The following is a 24,711-nucleotide window of genomic DNA, read 5'->3' as shown; positions in this document are numbered from 1 at the left end:
GAACCACCCTTCAGAATTTTTCACCCAAATGCTAAATGCAAGTCCTCACAGCTTTCTAAATATTACAGAGAGTGATCTATAAAATAGCGTTACCTTTGAAATCCTACTATAAAAAGTCATCTGGAAAAATGAAAGAAATTATATATCAGATTAAATACAGATAGCTTTAAGAGAAAACCCTCAATCAAATACCGAACATAGTGGTCATCACAGCTGTATAATTTTTAAACAGAGCAAGTATGGTATCTGTACGGCAAAAAAGACAACTGTGTGGAACTGAAACTGTATTTTGGGAAAACAAGGGGACGGATAGGTTATAAACTGGTAGTTCCTGAAGGGCTTTCTGAATTTGCAAGAGTGAAAGGAAAGGGGCAGAAAAAGAACCAGGGTATCTGTAAGGAAGGAGCTCTCATTCTTCAAAGGTCTAGAGCTACAAAAGGCCACTGCGCAATGGTTTCTACAAGGCAAGTAAGGAAGCAATACCTGTAGCTGCTACACAGGTGTAGTGAGACTATTAATGAAATCATGAGTCTAGGAGAGGCTAAGAGGGAAACTATGTAATATTTGGGAAATCATAGGCTTAACCAAACGGAGATTCAGGGAGATTCTTTACTAGAATAATCTCAGAGACAACCATCAGAAAAGCAACATTCACTCTGTGACATTAGTAGAATTGATTACACTTTCTAGGACTTTTTGGTTTTTTAAGGTTTATTTCTTAAGTTACACACACAAATAGTCAGAATCTTAAAATTTTACTTGCCAGCCTGGACAAGAAATGTCACAGGTGTTCTGTGCTATTCAACACAATCTATCAGATATGCAAGAAACTGCCTGTGTATATAAACATATTAACATCTGGAAAGACAGGATGAAACCTCAGAAAATATTTTGCAGAGTCTTCAGATTTTTTAGAAATGTTCATTTTTTTTCTGCCTTAAAAATACAATTTTAAGAAAAAAACTTGTAAAAGAAAATGATCTGGAATTTACAAAGCACTTCTTGAAAAAATGCCTGTAAACCTGGAAGCAAAATATTTATTTGCAGAAGGTATAAGAAGTAGCCAAAATATCATATTTACACAATACCTCAAAATATTTTTTATATGTTAACTTTGTATTTGGTACTGTGCAGTGATATGTTTAATGAAAAGAAGCCTTTAGTTAGTGCCTTCAAATGCTTAAGAGAATTTCTTTTTTCCTTTCTCCTTCTCTCCATATTACTACTTTTTATTTCCCACTTACCTTTTAGGTTCTTTTTTTGCTTTATTGCTGAAGTATATTTTTCATTTGTTATTGAAAGACAAGACTACAAAAAATACATGTAATGATTCACCTAGTATTAAATAAGATCTTTGTCTTTTAATATTGTCATAACCTATGTTATGAAATAATATCAAAATTGCTCTAAAATATAAAAATATCATTGTATAGAAATCCTCACCTCTCATAATAAATCATTTAGCTGCATACTTTATAGGAGTTAAAGTGAAAAAAGTGCAAAACTAATCTAACTTAAATATATTGCTGTGATGACTCTAAAAAGTTCTGTAAGCTTCCCGTGGCATACCTTGCACGTTCACTACTATAGCTTTGCAAAGCAAACCTTATACGTGCAGCACTTCGACGTATTCCAAGCCAAAACAGCAAAATTCTAGAACAAAATTCTAGGAACCTTAATGTTAATACTAGTGATTAAACGTGTGTGTAATCTCCTACACATACTGATTACACTGGAATTTCTAAAATAACAGTCAGCCTGCTTTACCTTAAATTGACACTGTTTCTTAAATGTAAGGAACATTTAACCTGATATATACTGTTACGCAATGCTAGAATTAAAAAATACTTCATGCCAAATGGAAAAAATTACTTCAGATTCTTAAAGCCTGTTTAAAATTGACTTCGATCTTTTCTTAGATTTCTGGTAAAGGTGTTAACAATGTAAAATTCTACAACTACTACTGAGATCAACAGACAATGCAGTTTTGCTTTTCCAGGAAAAAAGAGTGTAACAGATGGCAATAATAATACTTACACACCTGGTAAACTTGCCAATAACATCTAAGTTTAACAGCTGCAGCACAGATAAAGTCACACAATAGGTGTATATGCAACTGTTCATTTTAATACGGACTAGCAGATTTACGGATCATTAAATTAGAGCAACATGCATGTCTGAAAAGAGCAGAAAGGGTTTTTTTCTTTTTAAAGTTTTCCAGGCTATTCTGCTCTGTTTGCAAATAATTTCCATTAGTGAGTTTCCGTTGTGATAGAAAGACAGTAACACTGAAATAATCCTGTTAACTTGAGACTGTAAAGACTAATTGTCTACAGTTGGCTTAGCAGAAACAAATCTCCCATTTCAATCTCCTCATTAAACCTTGCCTCATCTGTTATAATTCATGCCTTCTTTTCTACTCAGTGAATAATCATGTACCAAACCACTAAAGCATGAAGCAGATTCTTCATAGCATTAATTTGTTAAAATGATATCAGGCTTTATCGACTTGCGTTACTGAACAAAAAGTTGAAGAACTTATGTCCGTGAATTCACCTGTAATGTACTTACTTTTAGGCAGTTTATATTAAGAAGCATGTTCCAAATCAGTGTTCTAAATACTTAATAGAATTTAGTCCATGAAGGAACAAATAACTGCATCAATCTCGAACATTTTTTGTTAAAGTTTTTTTTTTAAAAAAAAATACCCAAACATGACAGTCTTGTGAAGTTCCCAATTTCCTTTCATTAAAGTGTTTCTTTAAATAAATTTCCAATCATTATATTCATCTATGTTATAAAACCTAAGCGCATGAAGGAAATACTAACTTGTTGAAAATTAACTTAATGTTTTCATGGAATGTAACTGTAGGCCAAAGAGGCCCAAAAAGCTCATGTCTATTTTATAATTGTATGAAAATATTCAGGATTTTTTTTTGCACACTTCTATATAGACATAGTGCTCTGAGACTGAGGAAATGTGTCTATAGAGGCAAATGTCAACTCTTATCTGGTCTGTCTCCTCAGGCTCTCTGCCAACACTGCCAAAAAACATCTACAACAGTCAAAAACCAGACCAGTAAAACATACAACTAATGTGTACTCAGAGATTAAGTGATCAAGATAAATAAATCACTTGTCTATACAAGGGATTTTAGTTCCACATCCTCTCAAATTAAATTGTTTTGCAAAAACGTCAGGTTTTGTTTTTTTTTTTTTTCCCCAGCAGTGTCTTCCTATAACATTTCACATAAGCTTTTGTTTAGTATGCGCTTATTCAAACTGAATTCCATTCTTACAGATTTATTAGTCTTTCAGTTTGAGGAAATAGAAGCTATTCCTATACTCTGCTTAGATTAATTCTATTTGTAGGAGGTAAATTCATGATTAAACAACAACATAAACAAAAAGGATTTCTAACATATGTTGTATATTTAAAAAAAAAAGAAATGTATTTGCCAAGAAGGCTCTGGGCCCAAAACTGATTTTTATATATAGTGTATATATATTGAAAACAAATAAAATCAGTTAAACACTGTAGAAAATGTTAGTTCATTCACTCTATTCATCATTTACCTTATGATGACTTCATTAAGGCAAAGTATGTCAAAACTACCCCCATTACTGAAGTTCTGTCTAGAACAAACTTCTTTTCATCTGCTACTGAAACAGACTGCACCTCCTTGATTAGTCTGAGAGGAAGCTGGAATTTTATTTTTCTTTGAACTCAGGAATTATGACAGAAGCACTGATCACTTTCTGAAAAATTTCTTCATAAAATAAATACAAGAGCATGTAAACCATTTGATGCAATATTGCTTCTGAAAAAGCAATTTAAAATTATGAAAAAATAAGAATACGCATGCTACTAAATAGAAGCTGGAATGTTGTGTCACACCTTGGTAATGGCATGGCATCAAAACCACAAACTTCAGGATATTACTTTTTAATAATCCTGTATTTAATGAAGGCAAATAACGAGCATGTTTTTTAAATTAAAACACTGTAGATATACACACTTGAGTATAAAAAGCTTGATGAATTCATATTTTTGTTATATTAGTTTGTCACAGACATTGGCATCTAAGCAATAAAAACACAGATACTAGAGACTTTACCATCCCTGTTTTGGCATATACAGCAAGATACAGAGTCACAGGTTTCACAGCCAATAGTTAACGCTTCCTGTAATCTGGAAAGCAAGGAGAATCATGTGGCTAGCAGGTCTATCAATGGCATGACTCAAAGGCAAGGACTTAATTCTTTTTCTTTGTAACTGATGACATATTCGCTTTTCCTTTTTGCTGAGAAAAACGGAAGTGGAACAACATCTAGCAGTCATTGCCTATCATTATTATTGCTTTTAGGAACAAAATTTGTATTCCTTAGGAATGCTTAACAGTGTTTGAAGAACACATTTCTAGGTAAGATTTGAACTGTAGTGTTATAGTTTACTAATGTAGGATATTAAATCTGTACTTAAAAAGCCTCCACAGTAGCACACAATAGAATACTCCACTCATGCCACGTGTGGTAGAGAAATTTTTCACCAAAAACCCAACCAAATAAGAGTGTTCTATAACTGTACTGCATTATGATGCAGTTCCTTTATATGCAACAAAGTTGTTTAAGTTGCACAAAAACTGTCACTAACTTAAATGTTTTCACCTGTTTTCCTTCTACTAGTTCAAATATTAAGGGACTTACTTTATGGTCTGAGTCATGACAACTTTAGACTAACATGAAAAAGGCCATTAAAGGCTACGATAAAAAGTTAACTCCAAAGACACTGACTTCATTACACTGAAGTGTTAGTTTAGTTTGATTTTACATGTTTTTAGAGTTTACTCCAATTCCTGCAAAACAGGATTCACGATAATCAAAGCAACTACTATTACAGGACGAGAGAAATTCCCACCTCAGTTAAAGTACTTTAAAAACCTGCAAACTTAAAACTGTTGGGCCTTAAATGCATGTCTAAACAGCTGAACAAACATGGCTGAATTTTGTCCTAACTTGAGTAAGTTTTGAGGTTATTCTCTTTATTAAAATAGCAGTCACTTTATTTATATGCCTGATAATAGATTTACATGCCTAATTATAGATAATGAGATTTAAGTTTTGGCAATACATACTGTGTATAGGTATGCTAACTAAAAAAAAAAATACCTGTATTACGGGGAAATAAATGTTACCAGTTTAACTTTAGACTACGCAAATCTTTACTGCAAGAACTATGAAATGTAATTTCCACTAATGCAGCATTATTGAATTACAGGAGAGAATGTTGGCATAGATCGCCTTGTATAGCTAAAAGTCAAATACAAAAATAATAAAGCACTATTTATTTTCAGGAATTATTCTGATAAAATATCCCTATGCAACCCCTAATTTTGAGCATATAAAATGACAGATATGGATTAAATTGACAAATAAGACCCACTGGCTCAGGTAACATTATTTTCTGTATTTACTGATAACAAATTGTATTATATACTAAAAAAATGATACATTACATGTGAAATTGGTCTATGGAAATGCATAGTTTCTCACAGAATACATTTTTTAAACTAACTTAATTTTAATAGGCTTTCATCTATGCCAAGTGTCTATGAAACTTCCAAACATTAATATCTCTTTAGTTCCCTAGTTAAGAATACATGTACTTTACTAAAGAGCACAAACCCCAGAAAAATAAGACAACAGACTTACCTGAAGCCCCTGTCTCATGCATTTTTTCTTCATTCTTGCTATCTGGCTTACAACCACTTTTTTCATCAGCTTCATCATCACCCCACCAGGCTGGCTGTCCATACAAAGGTGTCCCACGAGGCATGGCAGAAAGATCTATAAAATCAGCCCAAAGCAGACGAAGTTACTTTTCTGCTTAGCTGTGATATTTAGGTTAAAATGACATGAAGAGAGAGTCATTTGCTTGGATCATTTCTCCTGGAAGCTGAAGTGAATTTGTTGCATGCATTTGCCGAAAACTTGGAGGCTTGATAACTGATCTGGGTTCTAAATATAAAAGCTTACTAATGTCCTGATCAAAACTTCTGGCACAAACGTTTATGCAAAGGCAGCTGACATCTCTTATTGTTACCCTGATATATCTGTAAACATTATTTTCCGCTTTCAGTTGGAAGTCATCAGCATAGCAGTACATTCTTAAAAGCCATCCGCTGCTATTTCTGTGAGAAGATTCTCACTTTTACTCACATTGACCTTTCAATGAAATCTGAACTCACTGCATGAAAAACTGATCAAATTTTGCAATGTTGCCAAGGTTCCAAATTGCTGACAGCTACTACAGAGTGCTGAAAGTTACCTTGTGTAAGACGTTACCGAGCACGACCTTTTTAAAATTTTTTTAAAAAAGGTAATAGTTTAAATTAAATACTTTAAAAAGTAAATTACAGTACAACTAAAAATGCTATTTCTTATATAGGATGTTACACATGATTAAACAGATTTAAATGTAAAGATTAAATTAAAAAAAAACACACTGCTATAATTAAGATCTCTACCTTGATGATAAATTGACTGGATTAGTTTTGACCTGATCTCTTGGGAGAATACTTCACCCTACTGAGATTTAGCTATTCTAGTATAATACAGATGTTCTGAATATACTTTAACAGTCTTTATATAAAATAACATGATCTGTTCAAATACAGCTTAGTAGCTTGTCTGCTACTCTGCCTATCATGAATGTCAACATTTTTATTCAATTTTTATTCACTGCCATTCCCAAGATGATATATAATTTCATAGCCATGCCAAATGTTTCAATATGATTTGAAGTTACTAAGTACTTCTTTTTTAAACAGGATTACACTTCAGTCAATACTGAATAGTTTTCAAAAACTTGACAGCTGATGCTTGTGTAATGAATTAGCAACAGTAAACAGCTACACACATATACAGCAACAGTGAAAGAATCACTCCCCAAAAAGCTTCTGAGATTTGCACTCAAATATAAATCCCTATCATTAACTTTCACTGTTATTTTTGGAAGACTAAAGAGAAAAATGGAAGATGAGGATTAAAAAACCCCACTGTGCCACTTTATTTAAGAGGACCTGAATGCTGAAAAACCATATTGAACAGGAACACTGAAGTACTGGATAGGATTCATGTACCTTTAATAGACAACAAAACAAACAGATTAATTAGTTATGCCACAGAATCCTATATATGGGGAAGAGAACTCTTTGAAGTGTGTATTCCAGAAGAGTGGATTAAACCTAAACAAAACTGAACAGCCTTGGCCTAAGGAGTCAGACGTAGTCAGCTCCATGTTAAGGAAGCAACAATACCTGATTCCTTTCTCATTCTTGTGGTTATCTCCTGTAGTTAACAGATAACACTGCAAGTTGCTATAAGATGAACAATAAGCTTTAGCAAGCCTCACACTGAAGTTAAGATACCCACAGCAGACTCACCATGACACATTACATAAATATGAAAGATAACATAGAAACAAGATCAAAGCTACAGTTTTTACAAATTTTTAAACCACAACAGAACACACAGGTTCTATCCTGATGCATCTGAAAATGAATGCTAACACCTATGAAACAAAGAAACAAAATCCCCAAATATTTAAAAATGAAAAAAAAAAAGTACTGCACTTGACAATGGTGGTGGTAAAAAGTACAAACTGTTCCTGAACGAATATTTTCAGTAAAACTGTAAAAAAAATTAGCACACTTTCCTGCCACAAAAGCTGAAAGTTTGTGATTTTGGGAAAGAGAAATGCAAAAATATGATAAATGCTGATTAAACATCCCTTTATGAGTTTTCTTAACATGTGGATACTACAGTAAAAAAGGCAGAAATTAAATTCTGAAAGTTATTAATTACACTTAAAGTATGTTTAAAATTTCACATATGTGGAGTCTTTACTATCTATATTATTTCACAAGCATCCTAGCAAAGCTAACGAATATCCTTTCCAAGTCTGTGTGCTGCTGCAGCAAAAATGAACCTTACCCATTGATTTCTCTTCAGATTTCAGTGCTTCTGTAGTTTTGTGGTGCACTTCAGCTGTGAAGTCTGTTACCTTGGACTCTGAGCTTTTGGAGCTGGTTTGCTTCAACCCTTCTGCCTCTGAAGATTTTTGGGATAATTGAAGTTGGCTTGTGAATTTTTCATGCTACATGACATAAAGTAGAGAAAAAAAAAAACACCCTCAAAGAGTGAAAAAACCCCTATGTCACCAATAATTACACAATGGCAGAAGAACACCTAGGAACTGTACATTGTTACCTTAAGTGCTTCTTCAGGGACCCTCATCTCTCCCCTGACAACAGTAAAAAGATTAGTATGTAGGAAATGCTAAGGAAAATAGAGGAAAGATTTCTCAGTTCACAAATGAATTTTACAGAAAAGCAACAGTTCTGCAGCCTATTCTGCCATTAGAATGGCGACACTTGTTCTACAAACATGTCACTTTTAGGACTAGCATGTACAATCACACTCATCAAAGCAAATCCATAATACAATTATTTACTATTTGTGAATAGAAAATTGATTAGATACTTTGATGTTTAAATAATACAAGTTCTCTTTTTCATTCAGTAGTTTGCTGAGTAATTACTTGTAATCTCCTCTACTTGTACACAATCTCATATGATAGAAATATTCATATATTTGCCTCCAAGAAATGTAATGTTTCTTAGCAACACAGAAGTTACACATTAGGTTTTAAATAGTAATTGGAAGTTGATGTTTCTTGTGGTGAGAAACAATGAAATGTATTTTATCAATAGTTCTGACAAAGGTACAGTATTCTAAAACCTGCAATTTTCTCTACTATAGTCATTTTTGTAGTAACGAGAGAAATAAATATTTCAAAGTAGCTTCTCAAGTAGTATGAGAACCCTTCATTTAACACAACCATACTTTTAGCAAGAAAAGTGCATCAGGGCATTGTGCATTTTCATGACAAGGATATCATATCCAAATCTCAATTTATCTTCTAACTTCAGAGTGATGTATGTCTGTTCTGGAATCCTCACATCATTCACAAACGTCTACAGAAATAAATGAGGACAGAAAGAGACAGCATTAAATTCCAAAATAATAAAATGACAAATCACTCAACTAATTTTATATGAAAGTTTTCAGCACTGCAAATTTTCTACTGGTGATTCACTGGGGAATTAAACTATAAGCTCAAATTGCCACCTGCTTCACAAAATATTTCAAAAGATAGGTTAAACACCAGTCACCATCCAGGCTGCTGACATCACACTGGCCTTGAAAAGTTTCTTACAAGTTCAATCTTGTTAACAGTATTTACTGAATTGTTGATTAATGTTCCCGCAAATTAGCGCCTCCACTCATTATTTTTCTTGTAGTTTGCTTTTTCAATCTCAATTAGCTGTCAGAATTGATTTATCATCATGTTTGTAAAGCATTTAACATTGAATATGAGAGTTCTGAGGTAGCTTATAATTTCTAAACATTGTCAAAGGACTTAAAGGAAAAATGGACCAAGTCAGTGCATCCAAGTAACTCCAAATAGCAGATAAAGAATCAATATATTGCGACTCTTGAAAGAGTAGGTATAACAATATTTGTAAGCAGAAATAACATTTTATACCAGCTAGCAGTAAAGCAGAGTAAATTCCATAGGCTTGACAATAGCTTTTGAAAATTCATTTATTGTACAATAAGTAATCCCCTCCTCCTTGAAATCACTGTTGGAAACATAACTGGAGAAACCAGACAAGCTTTCAGTGATTTGGAGAAAGATTTATGTCCCTGAAAGTTTGTCCAATCTCACCAGCCCTATCAGTTGGCTATTAGAGGCAGTACAGATTACCAATCACTCCGATTTCAAGGTCCGGATTAAATCTAACAGAGAAATGTAACAAGGAATTTGCAAAAACATGCTGGTATAAATTTCAAGAGAACATCCGAGATATATACAATGACTAATTACAGAGGCAGTAAGGAGGAAGAATAATACACGTTCAAGTCAAAATGGATCTCAGACAAGTAATTTGGAAGAGCTGGAAAACAATTTAATCTCTGTGGGGAAAAAAAAAAAACCCAAACATAAACAGGTCTTGAAGTTAGATTATTCAAGCCCTAAAGAAAATTTGAGAACGTCATCTACGTAAAATTCTAAAACAGAGATAAGGCCTGTAAAAAACAGGGAAAAAAAAGTTTATTCCTTCATTGGAACTGTTCTGCATCTTTAAAGACTGATTTACAGTCTTAGAAAGACAGGCTGTCAGTGTCAAGCAAACTGCCCAGGTTACTAACATCACCAGGACTTGAAGTTGCATGTGGTGACTTCAGATACCAGAAACCAAGGATGCTAACACGCTACGGTAGGAGCGAGTGTCAGGAACGGAGTGAGTGTCAGGAACAGAGTGAGTGTCAGGAACAGAGTGAGTGTCAGGAACAGAGTGAGTGTCAGGAACAGAGTGAGTGTCAGGAACAGAGTGTGTCCTTCTCACAACTTGCCCTTCTGCAGTTGGAGGGGATGCTTAAATCTTCAGGTAGAGACTTCTCCAAGAACCAGCCACCTCCCAATGACAGCTCTCAAATTGACCCTTCTGCTCATCCTGACTCATACCACTGTTCTTAGAGCTCTTCTAAATAGGTTGAATCTCTAACTGTGAAAGTGAATTGTTTCTTACATTTAATTTGTTACCTTCAGAGAAAACTCTATATTGTGCCAGTATCTTCTGAATTCACTCAGTGATAAGAGAAATATAATAGGGTGAAGAAATGTTTTGTCTAGCAGAATAGAATATTAAGCTGATTACAAAAACTGGAGATCAAGCTACAAAGAAAAAAGAAAACAGTAAATGTAACTCTGCATAATATTTAAGACAGTTTCAGAGTTACAGATCATTGAAGGATCTTTCTACAGTGTGAGATGACAAAAAACTTCTGCACAGCATCTTCCCTTAAACTATTCCTCAAGGCTCACTTCAAATCTGCATTAAAGAAGCTACAGTTTATACTCTTAAGTTCTTCTCCCTTACATTCTTTTCAGGTAAAAGGAGAGGGAAGATTTCAAGAAAGCCAGGGGAGAATGTAGCATCTTCCTTGTGAGAAATACGAATAATCAGCTATATGTGAAAAGTCTCTTGTTCCTTGGTGTTACTTCCTTCACCTTCTTTTAAAATCCAAAATGAAGCCTTAATTCAGGGCAAATTCAAGGCAAATAAAATATTTATGGCTTAGCTGGTATGATACTGTTGCATTATGAATTATTTATCAGTTGTATATTTTCCCATACATTAAAAAAACTTACAGCTTCTTGCTCATTTTTACTTTACATAACAACTACATGTTAATACTACATATAGATTAAATAGCCAGGATGCCTTTCTGAAACATATTTACTATTGGTTTGGGCCAGTTTGGGGGACTTGGAATATCGCAACCCCACAAGATCATCCTACTTAAGAATTTTACAACAACATGTACATGTTTCTAAGGAATGCAGCAGATGAAATATGCCATTTTTTAAGCACTTTGAAGTTAGGGGCACACGCACATAAAAAAACCCCCTTGAACAATTGAGCCAAGAATCTGAATCTTTGAATGCTTGTGTTGCTCATCTAAATCTAGTACTAGATGAAGTCTGGAAAGACAGGAACAATGTCCTTTCCCAAAACAGTAAAGGGATCTTCTGCTTTCTTTTCTTTTCTAAATGAAAATAATGTTTATTTCATTATTTAAAAAAATTGCTTACCTACTTCATAGAAAATATCTTCCATAAGAAATAAGAATTAAAGGTACAACTGTTTACTGGTTTGTAAGCACAAAACTTTGAGTGGTGTTTAATGCATATTTATTCCACTTGAACACTGTGAGAGTCCAGAGCAAAAACCCATGTGAAGAATATTCTCAAGGCGGCTTGAATTTTAGTGAATCACCGAAATTTAGGCTGCCTTGTGGACATGGATGTATATATGTACATATGCATTTTTCCTCCCAGGTCAGCGTTCTGAAATTCAAGTGCATGCAGCATACTCAACCCAGGAACTCTGAAGGCAGTGTGTGCAGTCTACAGACATCCTCATGACTGAACTGATGGCATACAACAACCAAGCCTCAGTTGCATTGCCACTGGAGTTTTAAAATCCCACCATAGGCTTTGGGATGCAAGACAAAGCTAGCTTGAAAAAGCTAGTTACTATGTAAATAAGGAATCCTTTTCCCCCTTTAAATCACTCTATACACATTTTTATATATTCATATGATTTCCAAAGCTTTATTCTTCAAGTAGTGAGAGTCAACTCTCTTTAAGCCTTCACAAATTTTTCTGAGCATTTTGCAATCCAGTCCTAAAACACCAGTGTGAAAGGGTACTGGTGAAAGAATAGATTATATCTTAGCAACTGTACACATTTGCTTCACAAAAGAGAGATTCCTTAATCTTTTTTTTTACGAAATAAAAGATAAGCAGGAATGACGAGGTGGAGTTGTGATGGATTATCAGAAATAAAACCTCACATCATGTAAATCTGATTAAAATTTACTTTTGCTTTATTTTCAAATCTAGATGTATGAAGTCCAGGATGAAGACTGCTGTAACCTTTTCAGTGAACTGAGTGTGAATCAACCATACAGATAAGAATATTCAGGCATTAGGGCACCAGGTGCATCCTTTCAGGTGCATCAGTTTGTCTTGTGAAAGTATTTGGGACTCATAAAACTCAAAAGAAAAGCCCTCCCTATGTATTCGTAGTAGCCATCTCCCCTTAAACTCTGAATTATCTTCAGCGGTTAAAGTGCATTACACCAGGAATGGAATGGTCCCGTATACTAAGAAAAGTATACATCTGTTCTCCAAAGAAATGGGACTAACTGGAGAGACCCAAAATAAATGTTTGCTCTTGATGAAGCAAGCTAAGAAAGAATGGGTAGAAGCTGATGAAGCACTAAAAAAGGGACTTGGCTGTTAGGGAGGTGGTGTTCTCACAGGAAACAGTAGCTAGGCTAAAGGAATTGTTGCCTAGTTAGTAGCTCACTGCAAGGTACAGAGGCATTGCATATATTGTTCTGCCACACAATTAAGTACGAGGAGGGCCATGAAGATGATCAGAGGGCTGGAGCACCTCTCCTATGAAGACAGGCTGAGAGAGCTCGGGCTCTTCAGCCTGGAGAAGAGAAGGCTCCGGGGAGACCTTACAGCAGCCTTCCAGTACCTGAAGGGGGCCTACAGGAAAGCTGACAGGGACTTTTTACAAGGGCAAGTAGTGACAGGATGAGGGGGAATGGTTTTAAACTGAAAGAGAGTAGATTTAGATTAGATATTAGGAAGAAATTCTTTACTGTGAGCGTGGTGAGACACTGGAACAGGTTACCCAGAGAAGTTGTGGCTGCCCCCTCCCTGGCAGTGTTCAAGGCCAGGTTGGATGGGGCTTTGAGCAACCTGGTGTAGTGGAAAGGTGTCCCTGCCTGTGGCAGGGGGGTTGGAACTAGATGATCTTTAAGGTCCCTTCCAACCCAAACCATTCTATGAACATTATGCGTTTCCTCTTTTGACTGGAAACCAGGTAGGTAGAGGCATGTAAGAAAAGCACAGCTGGAAAGAGATAGTGAGGGAAGCACTGCAAAGACAAAGAGCTAGGACTGAACTCCTAAGACTTAATATTCCCTGTCCCAAAACTGTGGGAAGAAAGAGTTCCTTTGATGTCTCTGGGTAAACAGCTATAGAGCAACTGACAACTCAAACCTGAGGATGAATCGAATCAAACGAAGCAAATAACTGAAAGCTCTTCATCAGAAGGAAAGAAAGGAGTTGAATGAAGGCCTTTTAACACATATTTTTATTAAATTCAAGTTTTGTGACAAGGCAATGAAAATCTGAAGATATGCCTACTGACTACATGAGTAACATAGAATTAGGGAATAAAATCAAATGGCTCAGCACAAAATTACTATGCACGGAATTCATTTTTGATCACTGCTTGAAGCAGTGCACCGACTTTCAAAATATAGAGGTATATTAAATATTTAAGGAGTGAAGTTCTTATATGTCTACAGCTGTTTAAAGGATATAACCCTTCAGGTTACACCGGTTTCATATGGAGTGGAGACTGACTCTTTATAAGGCTTATTTAACTTAAAATACAGAAAAGCTAAGAGACAGACTAACAGGGTTTTTATTTTGAAAGGCACTTCAAGATCAAACACCAAAACCTAAATCAACGCTAAGAGGCAGTAACTTGAGATTTCTTCTTCATCTTCTATTTTTTTTTAAACATTTGACATAGCTATTCACTACCAGTAGCTTTCTAAATGTTAATTCAAATAAGCAATCACAGATGAACTCATGATTTTATTCTGTACACATTCATGACACAGCCAAACATTTAAAGTTATATAAAGTAACAACCATAACTAATGTGTACAAAAAAAGCTCATAAAGAAGTATCTGAAGGGCTACAAAAATATGTCAGTTACTAAGTTTTTAACAATCTATTATAATACTCAAAACATTTATAAAAGGTGAAAGTTACCTAGAATATTGTATATGCAATTCCTAGAAAAGGCTTAAAACAAAGTCTCATACGAAACTTTATTTTGCTCATAACTTTGCATTTTTCCTACATTAGTTTGTAATAACTTAACACTTACACATTATTCAGACATTTTGACAAAAAGGATACTGAAAAACTAAATGCAAATATAGAATTAGTTAAATAGGTTTACCTACAATATGTTTATTTCATACTTAAATTTTTTTTTCACATATGAAGTAAAGTTTAACATTCTTTTCTGTAGTAAAAAGGAGAAAAACTGAATAGCATATGAAATAAAAATCCACTTTTTAACCAGACATTTTAGAGATTGAAATCCCTTTTTTTTTTTACAATATAATCAAGATTTTTTTTCCTACATTTCTAAAATACAGAAGAGTAACATATTCCTTTTTATTCTTTTGAGTTTTTTCCTACTGCCAAGGCCCTCTTGTTAATGGAATTTACTGCATCCCTTTAAATAACGTGCAGTGGAAAACCCCCATGAAAAATATATTTTCTTTCCGCATGTTCCCCATTTCCAATCTTGCATTAAAAAGATATTAATGTACACCTGTTAAGTCATACTCTCCTTGCTCAGAAAAAAACCCAAAACAAACACACAGAAGAGTATGGGGAGCTATCCACTTCTGATGTTAACTTACCCCATTCAAGCTGCCCAAATCCTTCACCAAGTGTTCATCCGTAGATGCATCATAGTTAAGTACAGCATGTTGCTTGTCCACACTTCGTGACTAAAATACACAAAAAAATCATATAAAATAAGGTATTTCAAAAACAGATCAATACAGCATTAATGGCTATTTCTTATAGTAGAGTGATTATTTTGTTTCTACATAGCACATTTATTCAAATTATATAAAAAAATTAGTGCCACATATGAAAAAACTCAATCTCTAATCATACCCCAACTCTGGTCCTGGGTGCCCATAGCAGAATCCTAAAATTAATTTAGAAGAATTATTTTCTTAATGTTTCCCCAAATGTGATTATAAGTTAGATCCAGCTATATCTTATCCAAAGATTTTTTTTTTCAGTTCTAATCTAACATCAACTTCACCTTTCTCTCTCTCTCTCTTTCTCTCTCTCCCCGCCCCCCCCCCCCCCCCCCACCCCCTTAACTACATGCATCTTTCAAAACAGGAATATGATTCTGTGGTATTGCTGTTCTCTCTGAAACACAGTTTCCTGTCATGCATCAGTAAATCTTCCATTATGTTGCCTGGGATACTTACCATAGTCTACAAGTATTGAAACGTTTCTCTTTGACCTCAATTTCCTAAACAAATTAGCTATAGCCTCTTCACTAAATGTCTGAGTACTCCTGAACTACTGGGCTTTCCATCAGTTCTGACTCTCTTTTGTCAGTCCTTCCTTAAGCACTTCAGCATTTCTTTATTTAATTAATTCTTTATTTCACATTCAAATGTCAACCCATAGATCAGGAACAATCCTTGATACTATTTCCTCCAAGAACACCACCTCCCTAACAGCTAAGTCCCTCTTTTAGCATTTGCCCATGGCCAAGTGTCTGCAGCCTGAGGTGCTGACTTCGAGCAAGGAAGAGGTGGGGCTGGATTTATGCTGCTTTCATGCATGCATGTGGTCAGCACCTTGACATCTAGAAGAGTTCCCAACTGGATGGAACCCACAGTTCATCTTCCCCACTGTGGGAGGTGGTTAGTGATTGCCTTTGCATCCCTTGATGGAAACTTGTGCACACTTGATCTCAGCCTGTTTGCTGGTAATTCTGCTAGTGCAGTGTCCTGACATGACTGCATAGCAGCAAATTTCTTCCAACAGCACTCTGTCCAGTTTAAGGTTCACATCTTCTATCCTCACTATTCAGCTCATTGTTCAGGACTATACAGCACTGAGAATAGTAAATTTCTGCCCGAGACTTCTGTGCTTATTTCTGTACCAGCACCTACAGTCTGCCAGTTCTACGAGTTATCAGTGCATTAGCCAGTTCAAGGCATCAGAACATCAATCGTGACTCCTAAAGAAAAGCTTTCTCTTCTCAGAATCCCACATTTATCATCTCATTCCTTCTTGATTTCTCGAGACTTGCTAATATTATTTTCCTTCCTTCTTTTCAACTTACTTCCTTATTCTTCCTTTCCATGCCATCTTTTGACTACTTCACTTTCTCCTCAAAGAAGTGAAATCAGCCCTCTTTTGCTTATACTTACTATGCTATTTTTAGACTTTTCATTTGAACCAATTTGCTCTGCAGTCTTGAGGGGTATAGAAGGGGGGGCAGGATATAAAGCAGGAGGGGAGAATTAAGGAAGAGACAGACAAATGAACAACAAGGTCCATGCCAATAAAAGCTGCACTAGTATACTACATCAGTTAAGTGTTCTTAATGGTAAATGAAGATATACTAGTACAGTTAGTTTTCTGCTAACTTAGTAACTTTTCTTCAAGTGAAAACAAGCTATCTCAGTAAAATCAAATTCACTGATGTGGGTGTTCTGCTGAGCCCATAATGTCAACCAGAGATTACACTTTTCCACACTCAAATTATGCAGCAATGCAAGCACAAGAATTACTCTATCTTGACCCGGGTTATGGGAGAAATTTCTGAACTTCTTTCAATTATGCTATTCAAAACCATATTGGATTAGCATTCAATTATTTTTATTATCTTTATGTGCTACCTCCTATTAAAAATAAGTTAAAATGTAAAGGACACAAAAAGATCCTTAAAGCTTCATGATATTTTGTCATATCTTCTGAAATGGTAAGAATGATTACAAAAGTCTGTCGCTTTTAGAGAAACACCTGAAGTTCTGCAGAATATTAAGGTTCTCCTCAGGCTCAGATTACTTGCATGTAATTGGACACATTTTTATTCATTGCAATCTTTAAGGGTGCAAAGATCGTGCAAATCTTTCAGTTGCCATTTTTCCTTCTGATTTGTTATTGCAGCCTTCCATTCAAATTTAAGTACTATCAAAATTACTTTTTTATAAGACTGTGGTGCCCTGGCTGGCAGCTAGGCACCACACAGCCGCTCACTCGCTCCCCCCTGCCCCAGGGGGATGGGGAGGAGAATAGGAAGAGCAAAAGCAAGAGAACTCATGGTTTGAGTTAAAGATAGTTTAAGCAGCGAACGAAAGAGGAAGCAGAAAGAAGAAATAAAACAAATCAAGGGATGCAAAGGCAATCACTCACCACCTCCCACAAGCAGACCAATGCCCACCCAGTCTTTGAGCAGTTGTTACCTTCCCCAAAACCCCCACCCTCAGTTTTTATTGCTGAGCATGACATTATATAGGACACAGAATATCCCTTCGGTCAGTTCGAGTCAGCTGTCCCGACTGTGTTCCCTCTCAAGCTTCTTGTGCACCCCCAGCATAGTCACGTGTGTGTAGGAGGAGCAGAGCGAGAGAGAATGCCTTGAAACCTCACGCTGTTCAGCAACAGCTAAAATATTAGTGTGCTATCAACAGTGTTTTGGTCAGAAATCCAAAACATAGTACCATAAGGGCTTCTATAAAGAAAATTAACTCCATCCCAGCCAGACCCAGAACAAAGATTTACATATGACTGCAGAAATAATAAAAATCACGGAATAACTGTGCTAAGAGCTGTATGAATATAAAGAGGAAAACTCCATCCTCAGTTAAAATAAATTTGTAACTACCATTATTTTTAGACAAAGACCCTTCAATCCAACCCAGACTACTAAGAAAATGTTCAGAATACATAAGAATATTTTTCTTTGGAAATAATTTTGATATTATGAATAATGTGAATAATATAGAATTTTTCACCTCGGAGATTATTCCCCCATAAAGATATAAAAAGTTTTCTAAACATAATGGTGAAAGAAGGGGAAAATGTGGTATTTATCCACGAGCAGGGTGATGTATTGGAGCAGCTAACTAAATACAAAGACTGCACACTATGTTTGAGCATATTTACAAAATATCCCAGCTAAAGTAAATCTGTATTCCCAGACATGGACAGAACCTCTGTTAGAAGAACAGTGGTTAGGTACAGATCTGAGGTCTAATTCTATCAAGCATGCAACAGAGTTGAAATGGTTTTTAATAAGGCTTTTATAACATGTTTTCTGTCAAGAGATTATGAATAAAAGCACTAAATTCTGCTTGCTTTATCATGCATTGTCCACATGCTTTGCAGTAAGAGAACAACGAAGTTGTGAAGACTGGAAAGGAAGGTCCTACACAAAGAGCTATACATACAGAACAAGAAGACATTATTAGCTTCCCTTTTGGTGGGTTCCTCCCCCTTCACCAGTATGTAGTGTTACAGTCATGCTGGCATGTAGACCTAACACAACAGCAGGCTAAAGAGAATATTCTTGAAAATCATCAGGCCCTTTGATTCTTTTTACTACCTCTGAAGTCAATACACAACAAATAACACTTGTAAATGACTGGAATCTATTCAGAATACTAATCAAAGAGGCAGCTACTTTTGAAGGTGATGATGACTGAAGTTTTGTAACACAAAATGCTTGAGTACTCAGCTTCACTCTAAGGACCGATTAACCATGGACAGAGATGGCATAGGGGAGAAGAGAAGGAAGAAAAGGCTCCCTTATTCAGAAACAACTATCTATTACAACAAGCTAGTAGTAAAATGAGAGCATTTTTTCATTATAAACTTCTGGGCAGGAACAAATGGGGTGAGGTTTTTCAGTTGCTTTGGGTGTTGGCGGGTTTTTTTTGTGTTTGTTGTTTTGCTTGGGTTTGTTTTAATAACTCCCTCATAAATCACTAAGACATCATACTGCCTATCTTTAAAGAGAAATTATGAGTATTTTCAACTACTTTCTAACAGGAGAAAGTATTTCCATCACCAATAAAACCTTCGGATGCCTTCTGAGGTTGAGAGTCAAATGCAATTTACTAGACATACTACATTCTGAGTAATACACATAAAAATAGGTTTCTAGGCACTTAATTTGCAAGTGAGATTCTAATTTGGCCACTAATGGCTGCATACACAAGTCTTGGGGGAAAAAAAAATCCAAAAGAAAATATTTCATTGAATGGTATGAAGGGCTGAGAATATTAGTTTTGAAGTTCAATCCTCTTAAGAGTTCTACAGTTACCAAAGACAAGAAATCAAGAAGAAACTCCCAAAATATTACCATTAACCATGCAAAAATATATATACTAGAAAGAAGCAGCTCAGAGGACTACAGCTTTGATAGGGCAAAGTGCATGGAATATGGCTACATAACAATATAGTTACATACCTCTAAGAGTTCTGCATAGTGATCCTAGAAGTTGAGGAAGCTACTGAAGTATCAAACTATTTTGACTAAGACTTGTATTTTTACAGTTCCACTGAAACCATTACTGAGATTGAGTCATTCAACTTCCTTAAGAGACAGAGAAATGCTCTTCTCTACTAATTTCATTTGCCTTTGTACAACAAGATCAGGACATGGGGACAGAGTTACATCAGATCACAGGACTAAATTAGATTACAAATTGCAGAAAAAAGAAAGCTCTTTTCAAAAGCATCCAGTGCACTTAGCAATATCACATTTTATGGAGTACACAGTCTACTCAGTTTACTGATCATATTGCAAAATTTATTTCATCTTCTATTCTTGCATTCTGTATGTGATTTATATGAAGAAAATATGATCCTCTGCACTTCGACAGTAACTGTATGATTGATGGCAATATATTTAAACCAATTTTTTCTATGAACACAAAAGATTAATCAAAACAATCACTCCCCCAACATCTGGGGAATTTAATTTTCAAAAAGAATATAAAACTGGCGCATTAAGTTCATGATTTGAGCAGTTGCACATGGAAGGCTGATGTAATTACCTGTAACATCAGCTCACAGTCATCTCTTCCAACAAAAATCATTTCTCGTGGCAGCCTATGGCGGGTGCCTCCACTGCTCACCAAAAACCAGGATGTTAAGCTCATTTTCTGCTTAGCTGATAAATCCTTGGCAAAGCTACGTCATCCTGCAGCGAGAAAGAGAGACACAGAAATTCGTTTTACTTATTTTTAGCTACAGTTCCTGCTCAGCAAACATCGTGAGCAGAATACAAAAAGCCTCTGAAAATACAGCATTCTCAATAGCATGTACTGAATCCAGCAATCATAGGAAGTGACAGGCTCCAGATTTACATAGTCTGCAGCTTCATGCAACCAGGCAAATTTAATCGGAGGCAGGCTTCTTCAAAATGAACATGCAGCTAGTTAATGCCAAAGTCATACCTCAAGTTGTCAGAGAGCTTTTAACATTTGACCACTTATTATCAAGATAATTGCTACATTGATGCTTCACTATCACAACCAATAAACAATGTGGCAAATGTTCAGAAAATACAGCAAGTAACTTGCATGTCTGTCATTACATTTTCCTGTGAAAAAGAACTACCTCATTTGGTTTTAAGCTCAGGTCCTCACTGCAGCACCAAGTGAAATCTTAAATTAAAGGAAGTTTTGATTCTTATTTAAAGTTAGATTTTCTCAATAAAACTCGTGTTCGAAAGTTAACAGTGTACATTTAGAATTATAAATAAAGCAGAGCAAAATGAAAAATTTAGAAGTTATTTATAAGTAATAAAACTGAAAGCAGTGTTCCTACAGAACTTTACCTTAATTTTCCAATAAACAACATGACATACTAGATACTTACAGAGAAAAAAAAAACCCACAGCTATTTAAAATGTCATAAAATACAAAAGAAAACAAAACTTGAAAACTGCATAAAATCTTTTATGGAAAACTTCTTCACATAATATGGCCTACTCGACACCAGACAAAAATATGATTAAAAGCACTCTCCAGAGTAATTCAACGGCTGATACTTGGAAAAGCCTTTAAGAAGTATTCCAAATCTCTCTTTAAGAAAAAGCAAGCCAAAGCAACCATTTCATTCATTCGTTACCCCTCTGTATTCACTAAAAGAGAAGCTAAAGAAAATAAAAAGCAACAAGTCTGCATTCCTCTCAGTGCCAAACAGCTGGCACGTAATCACAGCATGGCTAGGATTGGAAGGGACCTCTGGAGATCATCTTGTCCAACCCTCTGCCCAAGCAGGTTCCCCTAGAGCACACTGCACAGGGTCGCGTCCAGGTGGGTTTTGAATCTCTCTAGAGAAGGAGACTCCACAACTTCTCTGCATTTCTCTTCCATTTACATGTCATTTAGTGAAATTATGCAAGGCTAGCAAATGTAAGTAGGCATACACCTGTACCAGACTTGAGCATAATTTACACAATAACAAGAATACAATGAGGTTCTCAAAGCCACGACTAACATGTAAGCACTGAGTAAGCACTGCTCCATTAGGCAAACTACAATCAAGGACAGACACCGCTAATTATGAAAACTTATGAAGAGGACCGAGTTAGGTCAAAACTGCATTTGAAAATGACAAAACAGACACTTACAAAACAGTAAGTCAAAAGCATACCATGGCAGGTGCTAAAATGAACCAGAGCTACCAATTCAATTAAAAAAAAAAAAAGCAATTCAAATGGAAGAAATTAGAAAGATTTAATATGCTAAAGATTTCCTTAATAAAAAAGTAAATATGTATTGCAACAAAGTGTTCTCTTATACAGTGATACATACAATAGGATTATCTTTCCACAGCTGTATCACAACACATTCTTCAAATGAAATTTATGTCAACTTAATGGTCTCCAACTCAGTGGAAGAAGTGATACAGCATCTCCATTATACTTCATACTTTATTAATGAAAAATACAAAGATTACAAATTAAATCTACAATAATAACTTGTTGAAATAAAATTTAAAGACATCTAGTTACCAAATAAGTGTTTTAATAATTAAAACAGTTTATTCAGCACCTTTGAAGGAAATCAACATTTGTATTTTTCATTTAACCTAGTTTAAAACTAGAAGATAAACCAAGTCAATCAAATGACATTTTTCCATTCCTTTTAAGAAAAGGAGGTATCAAAAACGGCTAGCCTAGCTTCCAGCTTTTAACAAGTACATTAAATGGATGTTTGACATCAAGGATGTGCTCAACATCAAAGCTCCTCCCTCCATTTATATTTTACTGCCTTTTAAACCTCCCATCTGCTTATCATAACAACATTTACACCATTTAGCCTTCCTGCTGTAATTGAAAATTCATATGAAAACCTCCAAGAGGATATAAACTATTTGAAAAAGTTCTTAGTCAAATACCATGTTTTCATTTACATAGGTAGACTGTCAATAAAGGAGAAAAACTATTTTTATTTATAGAATAGACAAGTAGGTCAACAACTACCAAGCTAGAAAAAAAACAAAACAAAACCCCAAACCTCCCACAAATGATAAAGTCTGACAACAAACAGACTAAATTAAGCTACCTGAAATAATTTTATAAAATGTTATTATACAGAACAATCATTGCCACACAGCTTGGTAGCACATTTGTAGTTAAAAGTCCATCACCATTTCTATCTAAGTTAATAATGTTGTTCTTTTCAAACAGTGCTGTCTCAACTGTGACGAATCATCAGCCTAGATACATATTTTATTCTAAAGTATTCTTTAGAACAAACCAACGCCTGTGATCAAAGGTGTGCTGAAATTCTGTATAGCAAAACTGGCTGAAAAAAGGATACAATGGCAGCAGTTACTTAATATCAGAACAAAAGAGTGCATTAAAAGTTTGATATGAAACTGCACACTTATTAGTTAAATAGACAGGGTATGGACAATTACATTGCACCCTGAAAACTTCATGAAAGCTAACAACATTTTTAATACATTGCTGTATTAAGAACTCTGGCTGCAGTATTCTGAACAATACAAGGATGAAAGATTGTTCACTGTCTAAGAGATACCAAATTAAATTACTACATGACAGGTACAAAATCATCATCAGAAGTGGCTCTGCGCACAGTATAAATTTAGGTCATGATAATTCTTGCAATTAAATGTTATGGATACTAAAAGATTACACTAGGTTCAAAAAGCAATGAGCACTTACGGAAGAAAAAAATTATCACGCCTATTAAATGCAATGACCCCCCTTATAGCTCAGGAACTGCGTGCGCTGTGCATTTTTAGAGGCTAGGAACGTGCTCTAGTGAGGTTCCACTTAGTATTGTCGTAGTTAGTAACCCCTCTTCCTTGCCTAGCCTTTGGTTACAGGGAACAGGATACTGGCCCAGATGGACCTGTCTTACTCCAGTACAGACTACACTTTTTAGATGAAGTATTTACCAAAACTATTACGATTTCTTCCATAGAAAAATGAATTTTAAATGCTTTATTGAAACATTTTGTTAGTCTTTCCTAATATGGCAGTGCTGTATTGTAATCTTTAAACAAACTAGTAAACATTTAATCTTTAAGACTTGATCATTCAAAGCAATACTTCATTCTAGATACCTAGAAGTCAGCTACTGAGACACCTATTGCAACTGCAAAATGTTTCCTTGTCTGCAGAAGAAACAGTATTTAATGGTAAAGGACTATGAATTTCGAAAGGCAGTAACAAGTGTGTAAGAATAAACACATGGGTAATAAGTCATTTGAACCAGATGATGCAGCAACAGGGAAACTGGCTGCATCATCCCTGTAAATATACTTCAGTCCTAAGAACTAAAGCCCTGCAGTATGTAGCCAAAAGATGGGTGTAACCAATTACAAGTATGCCTAGAGAAACACTGCCAAGATTATAGTTTTGATACAGCAATGTTATTGTAAGCAAAAATCCTTAATAATCTCACATTTGAGCAATCTACAGTCTACATTTCTGCATTTGCCTGTAACTGAAAACAGCCAACTGTGTTCTCCAACTAAACTATTAGCAAGTACCGACATGCTGATCCTACAGAGAAATAAAAAGCTATGTTTAAAATTTAAACTAAAGCTAATACATGCCTGCCATTCCAACTTTAAGCACCACAGTCCTCCATATTAAGACTGAAAACTGTGATTTTAGTGGTACACAATTAGCCTATTACTATACAACAAATTTTATTTAAGAATATTTTAAAATAACATTAAAAAACCCCTGCATCAAGCTGAGACACTGCTTGATGATAATATGTTGCCCATTATTTGCTCTTATAAGTTCCTGTTTCCAGGTGCTAAAAATTTTGCTAAAATTAAGTCTACCTTCTCATACAATTGCCTAGTATATTTGGGGAAGCTTCAGAAGAAATGACTCAAACATTTCCAAAACAAAGTTAGAGGA

General features: G+C 35.2%; 1 protein-coding gene across 4 annotated transcripts in view; it reads right to left on the bottom strand.

Annotated features, from left to right (window-relative positions):
* Positions 1–24,711, bottom strand: part of CEP170 (centrosomal protein 170) — a 102,525-nt gene that overhangs the window by 59,487 nt on the left and 18,327 nt on the right. For 3 of the 4 annotated variants that reach the window (XM_068415695.1, XM_068415442.1, XM_068415529.1), the window contains exons 2-7: positions 20,351–20,496; positions 15,167–15,256; positions 8,960–9,038; positions 8,272–8,330; positions 7,996–8,158; positions 5,713–5,847 (exon numbers count right to left, since the gene is read on the bottom strand). In XM_068415695.1, the coding sequence (XP_068271796.1) occupies positions 5,713–5,847; positions 7,996–8,158; positions 8,272–8,330; positions 8,960–9,038; positions 15,167–15,256; positions 20,351–20,455 (631 nt within the window). In that variant the 5' untranslated portion in view covers positions 20,456–20,496. Of the gene's footprint in view, positions 1–5,712; positions 6,159–7,995; positions 8,159–8,271; positions 8,331–8,959; positions 9,039–15,166; positions 15,257–20,350; positions 20,497–24,711 lie in introns of those variants that run through there. The other variant, XM_068415615.1, reaches the window with a different exon arrangement.

The sequence above is a fragment of the Nyctibius grandis genome, chromosome 1 (genome assembly GCF_013368605.1).
Source record: "Nyctibius grandis isolate bNycGra1 chromosome 1, bNycGra1.pri, whole genome shotgun sequence".
Lineage (NCBI taxonomy): Eukaryota > Metazoa > Chordata > Aves > Nyctibiiformes > Nyctibiidae > Nyctibius > Nyctibius grandis.
This window is presented reverse-complemented; position numbering and strand designations above follow the sequence as displayed.